We start from the raw sequence: 24,554 nt of genomic DNA on the forward strand, positions 1-24,554 counted from the left end.
GGAGCCTACACCCCTTACTGAGGCTACTGCTACGGCATCCCAGGTGCCTGTATCATCGACGTCATCAGTGTCGGTTCAGTCGCTCAGTGCACGGCGGCCTCACTGGCACCGCTGCGATTTGGAGCCTTCTGTTCACACTTCCTCATCATCCAGAGTTGAGGATGAGGGCTCCCAGCCAGGTAGTTTTTTTTTCCTAATTCTCACTACGTTGTATTTTTTTTTCATTTTAAAACTATTATTTTTATGATTGTGAAAATTTGTTGCGGGTTGTGAATTACTGTTATTTTACTTTTTTAAGGTTTTGGGAAATGATATACTATTAGGGGAGGTTTTGCAAAATTTTCTATAGAAATTTAAGCTTAGGATTTTCACCATTTAAGTTTTTTTGGATAGCTAAAAAAAAAACCAAGGGGCCTAATCGAATGCTGAAGACGGCACAGAATGTACGTCTGTCTGCCTCCTTGATCAAGATTGCATATGACTTGCGACATCGTGGAGCGGCTACCTCTCAGCAACATAGCATCGTCGCTACTAGTTGTGGTTGTGTTATTCGGAATTGTTGTCCTATGCAGTGGGAGACTTGGGCAGAAATTCCTCAGGAGACGAAGATACTGGTGCGAGACAAGTTGTCGGTTAGTATATTAATTTTTGGCCTTTATCATTTTTTTAATTATGTTTACAAATATTATAAACCAAAGTATATTATCTTAATATATTAAATTTCTTACTATTATTTTGTTGTTTTATTTGTAGGTCAATTTTGATTTTAAGGACATATCCCCTGAGGTCATCACCTACTTAGACGAGACCTTCGCAAATCGGTACAAAAATTGGAAGAGCGATCTTCATGCGCATTTTAAGAAATTTAATGATCCAGAGGTTGCTCGCCTAGAGGGTTGCCTATCCGAGTTGGAGGACCGGCCAGAGGATTGGGAATGGCTCTGCAACCATTTTACGGACCCAAAATTTGTGGTATGTACTTAATATTTTAATAATAATTCATTAAATTTTTAGTTATTTTTTTAAGCTTTTTAAAATAATTTCTTTCAAATAGTCGCACTAACATGTATATTGTGTGTTTAACAGAAGAAATCTGTTGCTGGCAAGATAGCTCGGGAGTCTAAGACACTTCTCCACCATTCCGGTTCGAAGCCCTTTTCGTATAGGCTTTAGACACGACATCAGGTAAAAGTATATTAATTTTGAAATTTTATACAATTTATTTTTTATTATTGATTAATAAAATTTTCCTAATGGTTTTTTTTTTTTTAGGAGGGTTCTAAGTTCCCAGAGATCGACGTGTTCAAGGACGTTTACGTTCGACCTGGCAATGAGATCGCTGAGCAGCTTCATGTAAGTAGATGTAATTGTTATTATTCTTATATTTATGAATCGTTCAAATATTATTTATATTTTGTTATTAACCATTATACGTTTTTTCTTTATTATTACAGGCTATTATGGTGGAAAAGGGCGATATTGTTCTTCAAGAAGCAACATCGCAACTTCCCTCGAAAACCCCGATGAAGGACGTCACTTTACCCGAGGATGTAGGTTTTCAGATCATGACTAAGGTCCTGGATCAAAAGTACGGTCGTCGTCATGGCAAGGTTGTTCGGGGTATGGGGAAGGCGCGGGTTCGTGAGACAGGTGCCTCTTCTTCCAAATCGACCACAGGAGAGGTCAACGCCCTGAAGGAGGAAGTGACAACCCTAAAAGGTCAGCTTGCAGCCTAGGACGAGCAGATAAAGGCCCAAAGTGAGCAGATGAGGGCCCAGAGAGAGCATATAAAGGCGGAGAACGAGCAAATGAAAGCTGAGAACGAACAGATGAGGGCGCAGATGAGTATGATTGTACAGGCCTTAGCGGTGTCCGGTCTCCAAATCCAGCTGCCAGCACCTGATCTTACTCCACCTTCGACCTCCCAGCCACCTCACCTACCCGATACCCAGTAGTTTTCAAACCTAGAAGACTACTTGTTGTAGTTTTTTCTTTTTTTGTTTAGACATCTTGTATGCACATTTTCATATGGTTTATAATTAAATTTTTTCTTGGTTTATTGTTTATTGTTTAGAATAATTACAATATTTATTAAAAATTAAATCCAAAATATTAAAAAATCCAAAATATTTTTGTCAAAAAAATTTAAAAAAAATTAAAACATAAAAAGTTTGCGCGACGAAAAAGTTCCATAGGTCACGCAAAGTGGGTTTGCGTGACGTAGGTATGTGTCACACAAAGTGTCTTTGAGTGACGCCAACCCACTTTGCGTGACGCATCCTACGTCACGCCAACCCACTTTGCGTGACGCATCCTACGTCACGCCAACCCACTTTGCGTGTCACACACCTTGGTCACGCCAACCCACTTTGCGTGACGCATGTTACTACGTCATGCAAAGACACTTTGCGTGACGCATGTAACTTCTTCGTCGCGCAAAACCTTCTTTCACAGGCGTGGCGCGACGCTTGGGCAGGCAATGCCATTGATCGCAAATCCACTAGTGGTTACTGCACCTTTGTTGGTGGAAACTTGATCACCTGGAAAAGTAAAAAGCAAACTGTCATCGCCAGATCCAGTGCCGAAGCTAAGTATCGTGCAATGGCTTCAACAGCATATGAATTAATCTGGCTCAAGGGTCTTCTATGTGATTTAGGGTTTCCTGCAACTCTTCCTATGTCTCTATTCTGTGACAACCAAGCTGCCATGCACATAGCTTCCAATCCCGTGTTTCACGAACAAACGAAGCACATTGAAGTTGACTGTCATTACATTCGTGAGCAGGTGCAATCACAAGTAATTCAGACACACTTCACCAGAAGCTCCGACCAATTGGCTGACATTCTCACAAAGCCCTTGCCTTCTCATCAGTTTCAACGACTTATGTCCAAGCTTGGATCCATCAACCTTCTGGATCCAGCTTGAGGGGGAGTATTGGAAGTTGTCTAATGGACTTTAGGGTTTCTGGTTGCATGCATGGCTGAGTTCGGTTTCTTAGTGACAAGTTGTCAACTCCTTAATTCATGGAGTTGGTATTTAACTTCCCAAAGTATTTTGTAAGGATCTCAAGGATGGGTTGTCATCCTCACTTTAGCTAAGTCATGGGCTAAAGTGATGGTCTTAACCCTACTCTACCTTGTCTTGTCCCTTACCTCTTAGGACTTTCTACTTGTAGGAGCTTCTTTCCTTATTTTATTTTTTTTGCTTTTCACGGATCAAGTGCAGGTTCTTAGGGATTGTGTTTGCTCCTCCCTTGTAGCTTCTCTTGTGATTCTTTATAAGAGTGTTCTCACTCTCTTGTAACACTTACAATGAATATACAATTCAATCTTTGAAAAGCAACACTTATAAACGTCGTGATCCTAATAATTATTGGAAAGGTTACTTCGATGGATTTGAGTTTTCATTCAAGACCTTTTGTTCGGGAACGGAAACCAACAAATGTTTGAAGTTGAAGAAGTGTGGGGTGCGCATGGTGTACGAACAAGATGCAGAAGACCTCAGCACCCTCTACAATAGCATTTCCCTTTACGAGCCTATGGACGACCCTCATTGTGCTCTCCCCAAATCGGCAGACGTGCAAAGTGCCCTTAATATGAAGCAAACAACTGAACATTTTGGTGGTGCAGGATCAAGTGGAGGCTCATCAGTCTCTGCTAAGGAATCACTTACCAAGAGCTTGAAATACGACAAATCGTCTTGTGCCAATTTAATCATCCAGTTTCTCCAAAAGAAGTACTTTATAAAGGGTAATATGCTTTCTCAGAATTCATTTCAGTAAACCTCCTAGTTGCAATTAGTCCTGTATTGAATTTCAGTAAACCTCTGCTCATTACCTGTTAACTCGTTCTGGTGTCCAAAATAAAGCAGCTTCCTTTAACAAACAGAAATTCATTGACAGAATCCTTATGCAGTATTTTATTGGATCACGAAACTAAAGCCACTGAGAGAGAAAATCATCTATGTTATTAGAAGTATGCGAAACAATGTGGTCAATAGAATATCCTCTAAATCTTTTCCTTTAGCTCTTGGAAATATGATGCGTTCATGGTGTTTTCGTGCTTTAGCATATTTCTCCGTGGAGACTTTAAATTTTTTGGTGTACAACCTTTTCTGTCATTGCTCAAACTCAGAGTTCTCAAAGAGGAGGTATGTACACCTCATGGGAGTTGATTATCAAATGCTATAGAGTATTTAATCCTCGTCCCCTTGATAAAATCAATTCTTTTAATACAGCGATTTTATTTATACTAAAAGGATTAGAGTAATGTCTCATATTAATTTGATAACGAACTTGTCGTCTACTTTTAATTTCTCCCCCTAAATCAAAACACAACAGAAGACAAGGAATTAAAAGAATATTTGATTTTGAACTGAACAATAATAAAAGAACACTATGATTTTGATGTCTATCTTGAGAGAGACGTACAACAAATGCAGCCAAACAATAATAGATGACATTATATCCATGAGAAAGGCCGATCGAGAAGGTGTGACAGTTGCTATGCCCATTCATCAAAGTATTTAATGATTATAACATGTTTGATAATGTAATCATTGTATTGAATCAACTTCACAACCTAACCATTGATTAAAAGGGATAGAAAAGAGTTGTCCATGATTGTTTTGTCCAATGGACACCCTTCTTCCTTAATTGGGCCATGTCAGTAAATTATTTTAATACCATGTTAAGATTTCATAACATCATATTAGTGAGTTATCGTCACATTAGTATGATATCCAACTTAGACCTTATCATCTAAAATACGTCGTGTAAAGTATTAACATAGAAAACATCAATGCAATGAGAATTAGAACCATATATTATATATTGTATTTTATTTCGTCAAATTTTCATTTTCTTGAATACGTTATTAATTTATACAAGCATAGATTACATGTAAATAAGGCACTCGATTACGCAAATATAGCTAAGTACAATTTCCTAAAACACTCTCAGTACTCACTTAACCAAACGGTCTGGACCACTGTGAGAGAAGGGGGAGAAAAAAAAAAAAGGTCTGGACATCTCATGGGAGTTGATTATCAAGTGCTATAGAGTATTTGATAAAATCAATTCTTTTAATACAATGATTTTATTCATACTAAAAGAATTGGAGATTAAGGTAATGTCTCATATTAATTTGATATCGAACTTGTCGTCTACTTTTAATTTCTTTTCCTAAATCAAAACACAACAGAAAACAAGGAACTAAAAGAATACCTGATTTTGAGCTGAACAAGGATAAGAGAACGTTACGATTTTTATGTCTATCTTGAGAGAGACATACAGCAAATGCAGCCAAACAATAATATAAGACATTATATCCATGAAAAAGGTCGATCGAGAAGGTGTGACAGTTGCAATGCCCATTCATCAAAGTATTTAATGATCATAACATGTTAGATAATGTAACCATTGTATTGAATCAATTTCACAACCTAACCATTGATTAAAGGGGATAGAAAAGAGTTGTCCATAATTGTTTTGTCTAGTGGCACCCCCTCTTCGTTAATTGGGCCATATCAGTAAACTATTCTAATACCATGTTAAGATTTCATAGCATCATATTAGTGAGGTATCGTCACATAGGTATGGTATCCAACTTAGACCTTATCATCTACAACACATCGTGTAAGGTATTAGCATAGAAAACACCAATGCAATGAGAATTAGAACCATATATTATATATCGTATTTTATTTCGTCAAATTTCCGACGCATTCTGCGTTAGTTTTACATAGAAATGTTGTAACTGTATTTTGTAATTACAAATCTAAAACGATTGCTCTTTACTGAGATCTCAAATAATTGTTTTACAATTTGTACAAGCATTGCGCTTTTGGTTTCATGTCTCCTTTAAGATATTGATGATATTCTATAGTATTTACGTACGCGGAAGGTGATGCACATCGACATCGGCCAAGTAGTTGGTAAAATAATCATTCCTCTTAGCTGCATGGATCCAGCATGATCCGACGGCAGTCCTTGGGAATCAACTCATGGAGAAGAAGATGCAAGTGTCACAGGATGTAAGTGTCAATAGAGAAGCAAAACAAAGGGAAATTGACAATAATACAATGCAGAACTCAAAGGAGCAATAAGGGAATTTTTACAGTTTGCTGATGCTGTTCTTGGAGAGACTTCCCATGGACTTTGCCCTCTCTCTCAGTACATACTTCTGCACCTTCCCAGTCGAAGTCTTTGGCAGATCTGCGAAAACAACAGTCCGAGGAGCCATATAGTGGGGCAACCGATTCCTACAAAACTTAATAATCTCCTCTTTGTCAGTATTACAGCCATCCTTCAACTTCACAAATGCGCAGGGCGTCTCCCCCCAATAATCATCAGGCCTTCCCACAATTGCTGCCTCGAGAATATCCGGGTGGCTGAAAAGCACTGATTCAACCTCGATTGTGCTAATATTTTCACCCCCAGAAATGATAATGTCCTTTAAACGATCCTTTAGCTCTATGTAACCATCCGGGTGTTTCACACCCAAGTCACCACTACGAAACCATCCCCCTTTAAATGCATCTGTTGTTGCTTGATGATCTTTCAAATATCCATTCATTACAGTGTTACCTCTGAACATAACCTCCCCCATGGTTTTTGCATCAGCTGGTACAGTCTTCATGGTGACAGGATCTTTAACGTCAACCTCCTCCATGCCAAGATGTTGCAATCCCTGTCGGGACTTGATCTTTGCCTGTTCATCTCGAGGCAGGGAGTCCCATTCAGGTTTCCAAGCACAAACTGTACCAGGTCCATAAGTTTCTGTCAAACCATATGAATGGGTTACACTGAACCCTAGCTCTTCCATCTTGAAGAGTACGTGGGCTGGTGGCGGTGCACCCCCAGTCATGACTATTACCTTACCTGGAAGTGGTCTCCGCTCATGTACTGGAGCATTCACAATCATGTTTAAAATTGTTGGTGCACCACCCATGTGGGTTACCTTGTGCTGAGAAATACGGCAAAAAATGCCCTTTGCAGTAACATTCCTTTGGCAGATATTAGTACCACCCTGAGCAGCCACAGCCCAAGTGAGGCACCACCCGTTGCAATGAAACATGGGAACACACCATAAATATACAGGCAATGAGCTCATCTCATTAAGTAGAGCTGCTGCGAAAGAATTAAGATAGGCACCTCTGTGACTATAAATGACGCCTTTTGGGCTCGATGTAGTGCCTGAAGTGTAGTTGAGTGAAATTGGATCCCATTCATCTTTTGGTCGTCGGATCTCAAAATCAAATTTTCCACGTCCTAACAGGCTCTCATATTCCAAGTTCCCGGAAGTGGGATTACAGAAGTCAGGGGATGATTGATCACTCTCTGGGATTAAGACTAAAACGGGCAGCTTGGTCCTAGTCTTGGATAGAATATCAATTGCTCCTTTAGCAACATGAAACAATTGGTAGTCTACAAAAATGATTTTGGCATCTGAATGTTTTAGTAACACTGACACCATTTGTGAATCATGGCGTATATTAAGTGTACAGAGAACTGCCCCTGCCATTGGAACAGCAAAATGGAGCTCATACATTGCGGGAATATTTGGAGCCAATGCAGCAACCTGTCCGAAAGAACAAAAGCTTATTGCAGGCACAGGTAGAACTGGTCATCACAATTTAATGTCAACACTTTTAAGGATTTATCTCAAGCCATATAAGAAGGGGAGAGCGAGAAATTGAAAAAGAAATCAGAAACGAAAATCAGGGAGAAAAAATGTTGCACTGTGGGCATGATATTCATCCGTTGCCTAGAACGAAAGTGATGAGATATAGAAGCATGACTTTATTAGCATGGATAACTTTATTAGTAAATGAATAAAAAATTCATGTCTGCTCAGGTCATAAAAGAAGAAACTTTAAAATTCATATACTTGAGCTACAAAGGTGTTCAAAGCAGCCTGAACACGAACGATGCAAAAACCACAGAACTTAAAGTAATCACAAGTTCACAACCACCCTCTCCTCCATAGCTATGTTGATTAAACATTGTGACATAAGTAACAGATTGAGGAAACAAAAGCAAAGAGGCAAACAAGAAACTAACCACACCACCGAAGCCACAAAAATCTGGGACGCCACAAAAAGCAAAGGGTTGTACAAAATGAGAGTGTTACATAACCCAAGACATGGAGTTGGTTTCTTACCACATCTCCGTAAGAAACTCCGAGCTGGGCAAGAGCAGAAGCGAGTCTGGTGCATCGTTCAAGTGTCTGTCTCCAAGTGTAGACGATGTTGCCATACACAACAGATGGCCTGTCTCTGTAGACTATGGCGGAGCGCTCCAAGAAGCTGATCGGAGAAAGAGGGATGTTGTTGGCAGAGCACCTGATCGAACCCTCCATCAATTTTACCAGCCAGGCAGCCCTCCCTCTTGGAAATAATAGATAGAAAGCCTAACAAGTGAATAACTTCCCTGCGACACAAAAACATCATATGTCATCCTTCTTCTGTTAGACCGTGGAGAACAGGATCCGCAGCATATAGACCCGTATGAAGCAAACAAACAAAAACAAAAGGTATTTGGAGCGAGAAAATGCAGGCAGAAAAACAACCACAACAACAAAAGGTTGAATCTTTATCAGCACTAAAACGAGTAGATTCCGAGTAGGTTTAAAATCATAGTACAATATCTATGTATGTATTTTGTTTATCCATCTTACGTTGTACCCAACAAAACTCAAGGCCGAGACAATTGGGTTTCAATCGTTGAGCAAAGGTTTCTTGATGACCCTAAAATCCACATTTAATAACAGAAACAGACTCACGGATACCAAACGGATGAAAAATGGGAGAGATAGAGAGCAGCAATCGGCAATGGAGGATCAAAAGTGGAGAAGCAATCTCACTTGGGTTTGTGTTGCCGTTGGATTAAAGAGAAGGAGGATCTTCCCTTTGGCTTTGGGATTGCTCCAAGCACAGACAGATGATTGAGCACCGCAGAGAACAAGACGCGGAGAGAGAGAATCATCACACACAAAATAATAAATAAATAGTAATGTTATTTATACCATATTTTCATACCACCTTAAATGATATTTGATATGGATAGCCACATCATTTGAATTAATCAGATTTTTAAATTTATTTCATTATATAATAAACTAATAATTAAGAAAAACTAGTTAATTAAATGATGATTGTGGTATACAAGGATGACTCTTTCTCCTTCATTTCCTTGCGTTTTGCAAATTTTTCAAATGATATGACTGTTCACATTAGATGTCATCTAAAATGATATAGAAATGTGATATAAAAATATGAAACGAATAATATTACTCATAAATAAATAAGAACAAGAGAGAGAGAGTGTATGATGTGTGGATATTTTTGTGGTCAGGCAGGGTTAGTGGTGATAGGATAATTTCAAGTTGCAAATGTCATCACTCGTACACTTGTGATGTGTCCATTAGCAATCGTAGTTTAAATAAAATTTTCATCCTGAAAACGTTATGTGTTGAAATTTTTGTTTGAGTATTTCATAATACAACTCTTCACTCAAAACTCCATTGGTCATGATAATGTCGTTTTTAATGATTTCTTTAAAAATTTTGTTTCAATTTTGTTTGCAAATGAAAACTAATGCATTAATAACATTGGGGCTCTAAATTACATTTTCCTCTTTCAAGATGTCATCTTGATTAACCTATTAATTGGACAATTACATAATCTAACATTTTCTCATCTTATTAGAGCATCTCTAACCGATGTTTCAATTTCACAATGGAGGCTCCAACGTTAACTTTTGGCAGCATATGTTTCTCCAACCGGTTTGCTAAACTGAGTTGAAATTTGGCATCAAGCTCCTGGCGTAAAAATACACAGCACTGTCAAATCCTTTATTTTGATTTTTTAAATATTTTTCACCGCTTCCAAAGCAACTTGTTTACTTTTGATTGGATTGAGTCCCACCAAGATGGAAACATAACATATTTTAAAATATGTATGCATGGGTCCCACTTGAACAAAAACACTGACGTCTCTATTTGAAGATTGAAAATTTAAGAGCATCTTCAAATGGAGTCCAGACTTTCCGCATCCAAATACCCATGTGGCCCCTCTATGACTATTCGAAATATGTGACACCTGTCCGTTCATTTAACTTTACCAAATCTTCTGTTTCTCCCTCACTGGAAATCTCCAAGTTCAATTTGCTCGAATTGCTGCTCTTTCTCGACTTGCCACCGCTCGAATCGGTGAGCGACTCGCTTCCTCCGCCACCATTGTCAGCTGAAGAGACAAAGCCCAATTCTTTTCACTACGACTCTGTTATAACCAATCAAATGTCAAGTGTATATTATATAACAATTTGCACAGTTTTATTTCAAATATAAAAACATCAACGACAAATACACTATATTAAAACATAAACACGTAATGAGATTATATATAAAATCATAAATCACTGACTTGTTTATGATGATAGAGGCTTGCAGAAGCAATCTCCTAAGACAGAAATTCGTCCTTACTTCAGTGCAGCAGTTCAATGGACGTCTATCTTGCAGGATACAACTATCTAATCCAAGTTCTTGCACTCGAACTTGGATTCTTGGCGAATCGGTTGTGTGGTTCTCAGAGAAATTTATGGAGGAATGAATATGGAATTAATTGATCCTTGTTTCTGATTTTATTGCCATATATATAATGGCATCATTTGAACTTATCCAACATATCAGTTTTTAAAAAGAAAACCGAATGCAACTGTTCAATCAGTTTATCCTTTCGGAAAAAACTGAATCCAAAAAATCAAAAACGTAACTTGTGTTTTTCGTCCATCCGAGCCCCAAGGTCTAAGGCCCATCTTTGACATTTAATTTAAACAACCAAACCTTCAAACTCTAAGGCCCAAGGTCTATGTCTTTAGTCCAATTCAATTCAAACTATAAGTGAGTGAATTCACTTATAAAGAGTTATGTGAAAGGGTGTATGGGCGATGTGGGACTGGGAGTCCCACATAACACAAGTAAGTTCCAACAGACTCTCCCTTTCTCTCACTAAATATTTCATCTTTTCAACTTGTGAAAAATGCTTGAGCTGCTGCTGCACAAAGAAGACAAGGAAAATGAGCCAACATTTATCTCAAGTGCTTTGTTCTAGGATGGATTTAGACCATGTAGTTGTGGCTTTGAAGTTTTCAGAGGATTTGAGAGGTGGGTTTTGAATTTTTTGGCGGGCCATTTTCCCTTTACTTCCTCCGTGATTTGATTTTTCTCACAACAGCTACCCCAAACCGACAACCACCACCCACACTCAAACTCGGCAGATACCCACATTACTCCGCTGCTGTACGATCTCTTCCTTGTTGCTTCCACACCATATTTAAATCGGGATCATATTGATCCCTTCATCACCAAATCAACAAAATTGTTGATCTCACTCTTGTATGTCAGACTAATTAAGCTCCAGTCAGCTGTTAGACTTGATCTCGCAGCAGTTTCCGGCGCCCTGGCCGCCAATTTTGAAACCCCAAGGTGATATCAAAGGAATGTCAGCATATTTAACCTCAAAAATCTATTCAACCGAAATGTTGTTGGCTGATTGGTTTAAAAACTTTGTGATTTAGAGTTAAATTTGACATCAATGTCAAATTTATATTTAATTCATTTTAATTATAGGTCTCTTATTTCACTACCATTTCAACTGAACAAAAATTTTGCTTTAACTTTTTTTTAATAATTACAATAAGGTAAAGTTCTATTAAAATAATAAAATAACATTTGACAATTAGATTGAAAAAATGCAAAATTTGACATAAGATTTTAGATTGTCACATCATCCATCAATTGTAATTTGACTTTTATAATTTGACATTTTTTATAGAGATCGTCTAAAGATGTTATTTCAACATCAACTCAATCATCAAATACAAGTTAGGTATATTTTTTTGGCATCTCCATTGAAAATGCTCTTAGCTAATTATATGGCTAATATTTAATTGCTCATTGTGTCCTATATACAGGAAAGGGATCCTCTCCGGATTCCTTCCATCTAATATTTCTCATGAAACAATTTGGGTCCTTAAAATTTGATCCAACAACTAAAATTATTATAACTTTTAAAGTGGGCCCGTGTTTTTAGCCGTTTGATCAAATTTTAAAGACCCAAATTGTTTGATGAGGAGGATTATAGGTGAAATGGATCCGGAGATTATCCCTTCCCTGTATACACTCCCTTTTACATTGTGGCAAAATAATAGACCATTTTGATTTCTTACATATATTTTCATCTATTTTTCTCTCTCAAATCCTCTCCTCTCTCTCGTCTATGGATCTCTCATTCTCTCAAGTGTTGTTATGTCATTCAATTGTTTTGTATCGATGGAAAAGCAAGATATTCACCCCATCCAGGTACTGCGAGTGTACACTTATAAGGATTATAGGTTTTTGTATCATGGAGGGTAGGGTGCCATAACTTGCTACACCAAAACATTGTCTCCGAGAGGCAAAATCTACTCTTTGGAGATCGATATAATCGCTATAAAAGAGAAGCATTTCATTGTCATTACATTAGTTTTATTCATTTTAATATTTTAGGGTGTAAGAATATTACCAACATTTAGCTTATGTGATTTATTATAGAAGAAGTTGCATCACATGACCAAATTTTTCCAACAATTTGAGTGGAGACCTGGCTGCAACTCTTATTTCCTAATCGCACATAGTCCTCCACGGCAAATTCCTATCGTTTGATTTTACTTTTCAAAAAGTAAATTTTTGATTGCTAACATGCTTATCAAATGATTTTACTTTTCAGAAAACAAATTATTGATTGCTAACATGCTTATATCAAAATACAAATGGCTTATATCTTATTGGCTAAATTTTGTTAATGGATATTTGCAGATAGACTTGATGTACTATGTGAATAGTGATCTTATTGTTGTGACTGCTCAAGTTTCATAAAAGTATAGTTGATAAACACTGGCAGCATGTCTGTCGTAATTGTATGTAGCAGATCAGACACCTTGTGACAATTGAAGAGTTATATTTTGAAGTTGTAGACGATCACTACGTAAAGAGGTGTTTACGGCTTTAAAACAATGACCAACATGTCTCTTTTTATATCATAGGCCAAACTAATCCTTATGATTTTCCTGTTGTGGTGATTATTTATGTTAGTATGTTTGTTTAAAATTTCAAACAATTTCTTTTGCCATGTTACATCAATCCGTCCATCAAACCTTCAAGCTTCCATGAGATTCATAGTAAAGTCTTTCAAGGTCATCATAGCCGTAGCACTATATTATTTGAAAATTATTTGCCAACTTCGTAGTAAAGTACAAAATCTATAAAAAAAAAAAAAAAAAAAAAAAAGAGTGCCTAACTTAAATTCTTGGTGCCTTTTGCCCAAAACAAAATCTTGGTGTAAGATCAACGTCAGTATGAAATTAAGTCTATTCTATCGTTTGGTTGCCATATGAGGCCTGAGTATATGAAACAAAAACAAAAATTCAACCATCCAACCATTATAAAAATCGGAAGATCTGCAATAATGGGAGGTAAATGGCAGGCAATGCAACTGAATCAACAAGCCTATCCATTAACGAAACTAGCCTGTGTCAAAACAATGAACAACAACTTGTGTTACTATGCAATACAATGGAGTAGGTCAAGCACGATAGTCGGGGAAAAACCTCAAACTCGAGCATTAAAGCTTCCAAACAAAACTCACAAGGATGTTTAAGTTTACAATAATAACCTCACTAAATTCTGCAACAGAAGAAAATTTCTTACCAAAAACTTGCCAGTCTCTTTAGAGCAACTCCAACGTTGCAAAAGCCTCCTAGGGCAACTCACTATTGAATCCACTCAGTGAACAGTAACTACTTTTAATGAACAGTAATTACCTTTCGCATCTCTACCTTTTGCTCTATCTTTGCACTGACAGCCCCACCCACCACCTGAATTCCAAAATTCGATTACCACCCGCAGATAGGTCTGCTCGATCCGAGGCTGAAATTGTTGTTGGTGCCACCCACTCCTTTTATGAAGGTTATCTCCCGCTTTCTTTGTCGAAGTCTCAACGATGGCTATTGCCGCCGTATCACCGACTCAATTGTCTCAGAAGGAGGCTAACGTTCAAATGATGTTGGCTGTCGAGGCCATCTAGGCAACAAAAATTGATAAAAAGACGTGTCTTCAAGAGACGCAACAATTGTATGCATCAGATCTCCTCTCTAATTTTTCTCAGATTTACTTATTTTTTGGTAAATATAATATGAAATTTCAGATTTTTGAAAATGTTTTGTTTGGTGTGATGGTGTTTAAAATGGTGGGTTCTTTCTAATTTAAGATGAAATGATCAATTGCTTCGTTCGATACACTGGGTTTGCATATATATATATATATATATATATATTTGGCTGAGTTTGTATATATGTGTATATTTTTGCTTGATCTGGTATACAACTTTAGCATTATTTGTTCTTGTTGGTACATTTTCTATCCTTATTCGCAAAATCCACATTGATTATTTTTGTGTGAATTTAATTTCTTTTGGGAAAAATTGTGATGGGTTGCTTTGTTGTGAATGGGTTTTCATAATCATGTTTTTTAGTTTGACACTACATCAAACATTTCATTAAGCTAATCCAGCTTAGTCTAGTCTAAACCAGTTCAACTTAGTTCATGCAGCTAATCTAATCCGAGACAATCCCGTGCAACAAACGTACCCTTAAGGTTTTAATTAAAGAATGTTAAGGATTAGAAATCACATCCAAAGTATTCCTTTAAAATATGTATGTATGGGTCCCACTTGAACAAGAATAATCAGACACTGACGTCTCCATTGAAGATTGAAAATTTAAGAGCATTTTGAAAGGGAGTCCAGATTTTCTGCGCCCAAATACCCATGTGGCCTCTCTCTCTCCATTCTAAATATGTGACACCTGTCCGTTCATTTAACTTAACCAAACACTGTTAAATCTTCTGACCTCCCTAATAAACCAAAGGCAACAGCTAGAAAGGCATTTTCTCTTCCTTTCCTCACTGGAAATCTCCAAGTTCGATTTGCTAGAATTGCTGCTCTTTCTCGACTTGCCACCGCTCGAATCGGTGAGCGACTCGCTTCCTCCGACACCATTATCAGCTGAAGAGACAAAGCCCAATTCTTTTTACGACTCTCTCTTTCTCTCACTAAATATTTCATCTTTTCAACTTGTGAAAAATGCTTGAGCTGCTGCTGCACAAAGAAGACAAGGAAAATGAGCCAACATTTAGCTCAAGTGCTTTGTTCTAGGATGGATTTAGACTATGTAGTTGTAACTCTCTTTTAGTTCTTCTTTTCCAAAAGAAGTAGACCTTATGGTACGTACCTGTTTGGGCCCAAAATATTATTGCTAGGCCGAGCAGCAGGATGTGCTCGGCCCAAGGAGATGATAAATACTATGGGCCGAATAATAGGGCCCGGGCCAGCTAACAGGGTCGGCCAAATCCTATCATAGGTAGTCCAGATAAATAGAAAGGTCGAGGGAGTCCTGGTGCAACTAGGATTCTCGACCAGCAAGGAATGAAGTCCCGAAAAGAAGGAAAATTCAGAATCCCAGTAGGAGTAGGTTTGTTCGAAGAAGAAGCGAAATGGGACAAGGACTCCCAATCCAAATCGGAGTCAGTTTCAAGGAATGGGGCACTATAAATACAAGAAATCATGCAAACAGAAAGGACCTTCAGAATCAGCATACAATTGCCCTGCGCAAAACCTCTCAAACACCTTGAGATTTTTCCTTTTCTTTTCCTGCCGACACACCTTCAGTTTGGATAAACAGCACTGTGGAAGCGCCCGGCGAGCACCTTCAGTTTGGATAAACAGCACTGCTGCCGCAGAATCAGCCGACCGAGAAGCACCTTCAGTTTGGATAAACAGCACTGCGTCGAGGTCGACCGATTATCTATCCAAGTCTCGGTCGAGAAAGGTTTTCGAACCTTTGTTGGCAGAGTTCACCTTGCTAAGCTTTCTCGGCATAGTTAGGTGTTACGAATCGCATTGCTCGGCGTACAGGACGCCGAGTGGTTTTATGATTGGATACTCGCAAGTAGGTTTCAGGGTTCGGCATTCCGACGGCCGAACTACGTTTACCATGAAGACATACATCACGTTCGAGTACCTGTGCCCATACACCTTGGTCTCGATTCGACGTGCTTATACTCTCACGAATATAATCACGGTGACCGAATCGGGCTTCGACGATTATTGAACTCCGCAGAATTAGCAGCCTTGTCTTCAGGCTGTAGAACTCAGAGACCGAGAGTGTTCCTTCCTCGGTCGCAATCGCAAGATAAAGAAGTCAACGACGCGCTCAAAGCGACATCAACAAATTTTACTCCTCGGCCGAGCTCGGCCGACGAGTTGGCACGCCCCGCATTCAACCGAAGGACGTAGTTAGTTTACTAGTTACTCGGCCTGCGCGCCACGTAGGTTTTGTAATTTTTAGGGTCAACATTTTGGCACGCCCAGTGGGACCATTTGTGCTAAACCTTCAGAGTTCATGACCATTGAGACACGGTCTACGAAGCAGAAAACAACCATGGGAAAGTCAACGACTGACTTACCAGTGCAAGGCCTTGGGCAGGATTTGCACTCTACAAAAAATCCGATCATAATTGCGCCGCCTGAGGCCACAAGTGTAACACGCCGAGAGAATGAGGTCTGTCTCGGCGGGCAACTTCACAACCCCGCAGTCCCGAATCAAACAGCTGGAATGTTCATGGAAGGGATTGTGGAAGATTGTGATGACGATGGCGGGGAAGGTTCCGATCCACCAACTAGGACTTTCCTTCGAAGACGACTGGATGAACAATATCGTCAGGTCAAGCAGTCGATTGGTCAGAAGATGAATGATTTGCTAGACGCAATACGTAGTAACAGCGATACACAAACCAGAATGCTTGAACTACTAGTCAGTAAAGCTTTCGAAGATGGACAGGTCGGCCAACCGCGGCAGCTCCCGACAAATGTGCCCATACCAGCCGAGAGAGGGTCCGCTCAGCCGCAACCAGTCCCCTTAGAGAGAAGAGGACCAGGAAATAGATCCGAGGGACCAAGTCAGGGAGATGAAGACGCTTCCATAAACGTGACAGAAATCCAGAGAATGATTGATTCGGCCCTAAAGAAAGGGCCGAAGTTTCCAAAATTCATTCACCCATACCCGGCTTATGTGGAAAGGTTTGAATACCCACGAGGATTTAAGATCCCCGATTTCAGCCTCTTCGCCGGGGAATCATCTTTATCCTCACTAGAACATGTGGCTCGGTTTACAGCGCAGTGTGGGGACGTCAATAGTGATTTCTACAAACTACGGCTGTTTAACTTTTCACTGACAGGCTCAGCTTTCACCTGGTACATTAATCTTCCACCCAACTCCGTGCAGAGTTGGGAAGAATTGGTCGAAAAGTTCCATGAACAATTCTATCGGCCAGGGATGGAGATGTCCATATCATCCTTGGCCAGGATGGCTCAAGCATCTGATGAATCTCCAATGGAATACCTAACAAGGTTTAAATCGGCCAGGAATTGGTGCCGAGTGCCACTCCCCGAAGTGGAATTCGTCAGGATCGCCCTCAACGGATTGGACGTGGAGTACAAAAAGAAGTTTCTGGGGGCAAATATTCGAGATATGTACGAACTTGCTCAACACGTCGAACAATATGAGTATCTGCTCCGAGAAGAAAAGATATCAAAGTCACCATCCCGGGGGACGTTGTATAAGAACCCCACGGTGAGCTATGCATCGGCCGAAAGTGAAGACCCTCAGTATGCTAGTGTGGATGCGGCCGAGATCATAATAGACAAACCCTATGTTTGCAAGGCTTTGGCGCAAGTAAATACCAAAGACGCCAAAACCCGTTTGACCGCCGAGGAAACGGGTAAGTCATCAAAAGTATACACTTTTGATATCACCAAAGCTGACGCAATTTTCGATCAGTTATTGGCAGCAAAAATCATCAAGCTTCGGCCGGAGCATACTATCCCTAAAGCCGATGAATTAAAAGGAAAGATATACTGCAAGTATCATAATTCTAATAAGCATGCAACCAATAATTGTGTTGTGTTCCGGGACACAATTCAAAGCTGGATCGAAAAAGGAAAGTTGAAATTTCCGGAAAAAATGGCGGTCGACGTTAATCCTTTCCCTTCGACAACGATTGGTATGGTGGATGCCCACCTTCCCAAGAACAAAGGGAAGGCCGAATATGTCCCGGTGCAGCATATCCGTCAACAAAATGGTCGAACAAGACTAAAGCTTGATATATTTTCAAATGCACCACCAACGGAACAATCGGTGCGACCCGCCGATGAGCCGATGACAAGGTCAAAATCCGACGAAACTTGTGGATCGAAGGTTTTATGTGACCATTGTAAAACACCAGTCGAACCTGGGAAGAAATCTTCAACATCACCTACGGCCCCTACAACATCATCAAAGGGATTAGGTCCACGACGTCAAGTGTTTGATCGACTCGGCCCACAAGTACAGCCGAAAGACCAGACCTCGGTCAGGCGGCGTCTTGATTTCGACGCACCTTTCTATAATGAGGATTATTACTCGCGCAATGCCAACAGTTCAGGATTACCAGCCGATCGCAAAACTTTCAAACCACCAAGGACATCGGATCAACGCTGGTACAGTTACAACTCTCCAACTGGCTTGTATACGGCGCTATCTAAATCTCAAAAACGTCGCCGCCAACGGATAGATTGCATGGCTCGGCGACAAGAAGCGCAAGCTAGCCCGGCCAACCAATGGCAACCAAAAAAGGCCGTGGAAGATATTGGCGAACGGCCAACCCCGACTATCATGACCGAGTTAGTCGAAGGGAAGAAAGTAGCGGATGCTGATTTCGAAACCACTATTGAGGAGGCTGAGAAACGTATTAAGATCCTTCTCCGGCCTGGGGAAACGAGAGCTCGTCTAGAGTACTTTACACAAGAGGCCGAAAGGAAACTTTCTCCGTTACCACCGCGCGAGCCGTTTATCAAAATACGGCGCAACTTACACCCTCCATTCCTCGGTGCATCCATGGAATACATGCGAGAATTTCATAAGAAATACTCCGCAAATGATTTGTACGGACTCCCCAAGGCATGTCAGGAAGCCCTCGACTTAGCGCTAACTTGTCCTGATGCCGAGCAGATTATCCAGAAAACTTCTGATCCAGCCATTAAAGCTAGGTTCCAACATATACGGGAGGCTCGGGTCCTTGGTTTTGAGGTCGATCCTTATACAGATATCGACGCCGCCGAATTACCCTTTTCGCTCGAAGACCTTCAGCCTTTACGCTATCATTTCGAAGTCTTCTCAGCTGTATCGTTCTTCGGCCTCACGGCCGACGAGGAAAAACGGATAGCACGATTGGATACCTATCTAGACACGAGGAACGCCCGTATTGCATATGAAGAACGAGCCCGTGTAACAAAGGACCAACGTAAATCTTCGGCAGTCCACATCGTCGAAGGAAATGGCTCACCCACACTCAATTTGGTTCCCACGTCTCGGATACCAGCTCTTACCGAGGAACTCAAAAGTCTGATCGAGGATTTTCCGACGACTGCTACAGAAGATAGTTCTCCGGAAGACGACGACCATGACCCAATGGGCCCCTCGGTCCTCGAACATATGGAGATTAGTATGGTACACGTTCTACCCGCTGAATTCCAACCGAGTACCCACCAGTCGAGTTTCTTGGACGGGGACGTAGTTACCGAGGAAGCCACACAAGTAGACTTCGTCGCAAACGACGACGACCGAGAAAACCAAAGCGGAGATAACCTTAAGGCAGCTTTGGCCGAGCTATTTCCCCGCTCCTCCTCGGTTAATCTCCAACACTTGAAGCCGTTGTACGTCACGGCTCACATTGAAGGATTTCCCATTTCTAAAGTATTTGTCGACTGTGGAGCCACGGTCAACATTATGCCAATATCCGTCATGAAGGCTTTACGCCGTTCTGATAATGAACTCATTCCGTCAGGGATCACTATGAGCAGCTTTGTTGGTGACAAATCTCAGACCAAAGGGGTGCTCCCGCTGGAAGTTAGCATTGCCGGTCGTCAACACATGACGGCATTCTTTGTCATTGATTCCAAGACGGATTATAACGCATTACTTGGCCGCGACTGGATCCACCAAACCAGTTGCATTCCTTCATCATTATACCAAGTCCTCATCTTTTGGGATGGCAAATCGGTCGTAGTTCACCCGGCCGATAACCAACCATTTGAAACCAACATGATTCAGGCTCGCTATTATGATGATCACGTCGGCTACATCACCCTCCAAGGCCTTAACGAGGATGGACGGCCGACGAGAATTTCAGTACAAAAAGTGATTGAGGTCGGCGCCGAGACTGTCCAACAGGATTCGACGAGACTTGGCTTGGCGAACTTGGTTATCAATGCCGATGATTGAGCACACCACACAAGAACGGCGTCAGGCCGCGGTTTCATCTACAATGGAACGTCTGCTGGCCCATTGGTACGCCATTACCAAACAACCACATTCTGGCATCAATTTAATCGAATTTCTGGCCGAATCAGATAACGGCCCCGTTCTATCTTTCGATAAAGTTCAGGCTGCGCCGGCCGAACTCGAAGACCATCGACCTCAAGTCAAGGACCCGTTAGAGGAAGTGAACGTCGGCACGGCCGAGGATCCTCGAACATTGTTTATTGGTGCGTTACTCCCATCGTCCATGAAGGTCGAACTCCGTAAATTACTCCACGAATTTAAAGATTGCTTTGCGTGGAGTTATCATGAAATGCCAGGCCTCGACCGAAACCTTGTGGAGCATGAACTACGCATCAAGGAGGGGTGTAAGCCTTTTCGACAGCCTCCTCGCCGATTTTCAAACGAAGTACAACTCGGCATTAAGGAAGAATTAGTTCGGCTTCTAAAAGCCGGGTTTATTAGGACCGCTCGGTATGTCGAATGGTTGGCCAATATCGTCCCCGTATTAAAGAAAAACGGTGCCGTTCGTATTTGCATCGATTTCCGTAATCTAAATCTGGCTACTCCCAAGGATGAATATACGATGCCGATCTCAGATTTATTAATTGATGCCGCGGCTAATCATGAACTGCTCTCTTTTATGGACGGTCATGCGGATTATAACCAGATTTTCATCGCCGAAGCTGACGTCCACAAGACGGCTTTCCGTTGCCCGGGGGCACTTGGTACTTACAAATGGGTAGTCATGCCTTTCGGCCTCAAGAATGCTGGCGCCACATACCAAAGAGCCATGAATATGATCTTCCACGACTTAATCGGTACAATCGTCGAAGTTTATATCGATGATGTGGTCGTAAAATCCAAACGTCGTCAAACACACCTGGACGACCTGAGGCAAGCGTTCCTTCGCATGCGCAAAAACAACCTCAAGATGAACCCGGCCAAGTGTGCTTTCGGTGTTTCGGCCGGTAATTTCTTAGGATTTTTGGTGCACCATCGTGGCATCGAGGTCGACGAAAATAAAGCCCGCGCCATCATTAGCGCCCCACCGCCGACGACAAAGAAGCAGCTCCAGTCGTTACTCGGGCAGATAAATTTCCTCCGTCGCTTCATCGCCAATTCGACGGGTAAGATGAAGGCATTCTCTACGCTCTTAAAACTTAAGGATACCGACAAATTTGAATGGCGCGAAGTGCATCAAATGGCATTTACGCAAATTAAGGTGGCCCTTTCAACCCCACCCGTGCTCGTTCCACCATGTCGCAACAAACCCCTTAAATTATACATTTCGGCAGCTACTGAATCCATTGGTTGTCTCCTCGCTCAAGACAACAAGGGAGGGCGTGAACAAGCGATCTTTTATCTTAGCCGAAATCTGAATGAACCAGAGCTCAATTACTCCCCTGTCGAAAAACTGTGCTTAGCTTTGTTTTTTGCTGCATCCAAGCTTCGGCATTACATGCTCCCATCAGTAACGCAGGTCATCGCCCAAACAGACGTAATTCGATACATGCTCACTCGGCCTATTGTCAAAGGCCGAATCGGGAAATGGACGCTCGCGTTATCCGAGTTCAGCCTTCAGTATGTACCCCAAAAAGCCGTCAAGGGGCAAGCTCTCGCTGATTTCTTGGCCCAACACCCTTCCCCTTATGGTTCTGAGGGAGACAACGTCGATATCGGTTTAATCACCACGCGCGATGGTCATTGGACTATGCATTTTGATGGTTCCAGCACTTCGACCTCGGCGGGTGTGGGCATTGCAATTCAATCGCCAGACCACTGCCGATGGTATTTTTCTCTCAAGTTAGATTTCAGCTGCACCAATAATCAGGCCGAATATGAAGCCCTCATTATCGGCCTCCACGTTTTACACGATCTACGGGCCTCCCGCGTTCTCGTCCTCGGTGATTCCGAACTTGTGATTAACCAGATAAACGGCCTGTTTCGTTGCATGAGTTGTACTTTAGCGCCCTATCACATGGTCGCCACCTACCTGGCCGAGTCGTTCGAACGGATCACATTTGAACACATTTCACGCATCCACAACACAGACGCCGACGAACTCGCCCAGATCGCCTCCGGAGCACAACTCATGGGGGGCAAGCTAGGCCGAATTGCAGTCATAAGTCTGCGCTCGTACCCAGCCTTGATCAATCGGCAAACTCTCCAGCGCACACACGTAATACGCACAAGGGTAATGTCTCTCCCATCCCTACTAGAACGAAGGTCCACGCCACGAATTACGTGTCGTACCAAAATGAGTTATACCGCAAGAGCGAGGACGGGTTACTACTATTGTGCCTCGGCCCACAAGAGGCCACCCAAGTAATGGCCGAGGTACATGAAGGAATTTGTGGGGCACATCAGTCCGGACGAAAGATGCGTTGGTTGCTCCGACGACACGGTTATTTTTGGCCCAATATATTAAAAGATTGCATCGAATATGCACGGAGGTGCGTACCATGCCAAATTCATGGACCTGTACAGAGAGCCCCGGCCGAATTACTACACTCGGTCACTAAACCTTGGCCATTCAGGGGTTGGGCAATGGACGTAATTGGCAAAATCACGCCATCATCAGGGGCAGCGAAACACGCGTGGATAATGGTAGCAACTGACTATTTCACTAAGTGGGTCGAGGCAAGATCATACGCCGAATTAACTGCTAAAGAGGTATGCAACTTCGTAGAGGAGAATATTGTGACCAGATTCGGCGTGCCAGAAACGATCATAACTGATAATGGTACTATATTTACGGCCGATAGGTTTAGGGAATACGCGGCAAGTTTGAATATCCGACTGGAGCAATCTACGCCGTATTACCCACAGGCAAACGGGCAGGCCGAGGCAAGCAATAAAGTGTTGATAGGCATCCTTGAAAAAATGGTAAAAGAGAAACCGGGGTTGTGGCATTTGAAGTTAAATGAAGCATTATGGGCATACCGAACTTCACCCCGGTCGGCCACTGGAACCACTCCCTACGCATTGACTTATGGACACGACGCTATGTTACCAGTCGAATTGAGTATAAGCTCGTTGCGAGTAATTGAGCAGAATGATTTGTGCAGTATTGGATATAGTCAAGCGATGCGACAAGAGTTAGAAGACTTGGAAGAAAGTCGAATCGACGCGGGTAACTTGTTGATAGCACAAAAGAAAATTGCCGAGCGAGCATATAATCAGCGTGTAAGACAAAAAACGTTCGGCGAGGGAGAACTGGTTTGGCAAATTGTGTTGCCTGTTGGAATTAAAGACCCCAGATTTGGCAAGTGGTCGCCAAATTGGGAAGGGCCATTCATCGTTCACAAAGTCCTCGGCAAGGGGGCATATCATCTAAGAGATCGGACGGGTTCAGTTCACAAATTGCCGATTAATGGAAAGTTTTTAAAGAAGTACTATCCAATTACATGGGAAATGCAAGAGTAAGACCATTGTATTGAGAGCAAGACGACCATTGTATAGCAAAACGACCATTGTATTGATAACAAAAAATCATTACAAGAAGTACAAATACAATGGTGAACTCCTAAGGGGTCGAGGGGAGGTAAGTCTCAAGGGCAGCTTTCAGCTCCAGCCACTTCGCCTCGCTCAAAATTATCTCAGCCTGCCGCGTCTTCTTGTTGCACTGCAGTTGCTGGATACGCCGTGCGCAGGCAGCGAAGGCCGTCAGCCGAGCCTTGTTAGCCTCAAAATCCTTCTCAAGCTCGGAAGCAGCAGCCGACCTTTGACGTTGAAGGTCAGAAATCTGACGCTGGAGGTCAGAGATCTGGAGATCAAACTCGGTCAGCTTTGCTTTCTTTGCCTTGAAAGCCTCCATCTCTACTCGGCCAGCCTCATGCGCAACCTTGGCCACCTTCAAATCGTCCTCGGCCTGTAGGGCACGCTCAAAGATAAGAAAGTGTTGTCGAGTCCGCTCCAGGAGGTCGGTTAGGAAAGAGATGCCCTCCGGGCTCAGGTGACCACCGCTGGCGAGGTCATTAAGACACTCCCCAACAAAGTCAAAGCCCTTGCACCGGAGAGCTTGGGAAGCAGTCAGAGATAGGACTTCGTGCAGCTTCACGAAGACTTCGGCGGACGTGGCTCCTGCCGATTCGGCCGG

The 24,554-nt window shown here is 41.8% G+C and overlaps 1 protein-coding gene across 2 annotated transcripts; it reads right to left on the bottom strand.

Annotated features, from left to right (window-relative positions):
- Positions 1 to 5,771: 5,771 nt before the first annotated feature.
- LOC137725484 (butanoate--CoA ligase AAE1) lies at positions 5,772 to 8,934 on the bottom strand. 2 transcript variants are annotated; one of them, XM_068464189.1, is made up of 3 exons: positions 8,865 to 8,934; positions 8,163 to 8,431; positions 5,772 to 7,580 (listed from the first exon to the last, which is right to left on the bottom strand). In XM_068464189.1, the coding sequence occupies exons 2-3, from the start codon at positions 8,358 to 8,360 to the stop codon at positions 6,114 to 6,116; spliced, it is 1,665 nt and encodes a 554-aa protein (XP_068320290.1). In that variant the 5' UTR covers positions 8,361 to 8,431; positions 8,865 to 8,934; the 3' UTR covers positions 5,772 to 6,113. The 2 variants fall into 2 exon arrangements, with proteins under 2 accessions (XP_068320290.1, XP_068320289.1); XM_068464188.1 differs by lacking the exon at positions 8,865 to 8,934 and adding an exon at positions 8,679 to 8,814.
- Between the last annotated feature and the right edge of the window lie 15,620 nt (positions 8,935 to 24,554).

This window comes from Pyrus communis, chromosome 2 (assembly GCF_963583255.1).
Source record: "Pyrus communis chromosome 2, drPyrComm1.1, whole genome shotgun sequence".
NCBI lineage: Eukaryota > Viridiplantae > Streptophyta > Magnoliopsida > Rosales > Rosaceae > Pyrus > Pyrus communis.

Bases quoted from the DNA above. Each gene is read 5' to 3' on its own strand.
- LOC137725484 (XM_068464189.1), bottom strand. From the start codon at position 8,360: ATGGAGGGTTCGATCAGGTGCTCTGCCAACAACATCCCTCTTTCTCCG. The intron at 7,581-8,162 runs GTAAGAAACCAA...TCTTTCGGACAG, and splicing joins GAGTTTCTTACGGAGATGTG to GTTGCTGCATTGGCTCCAAA.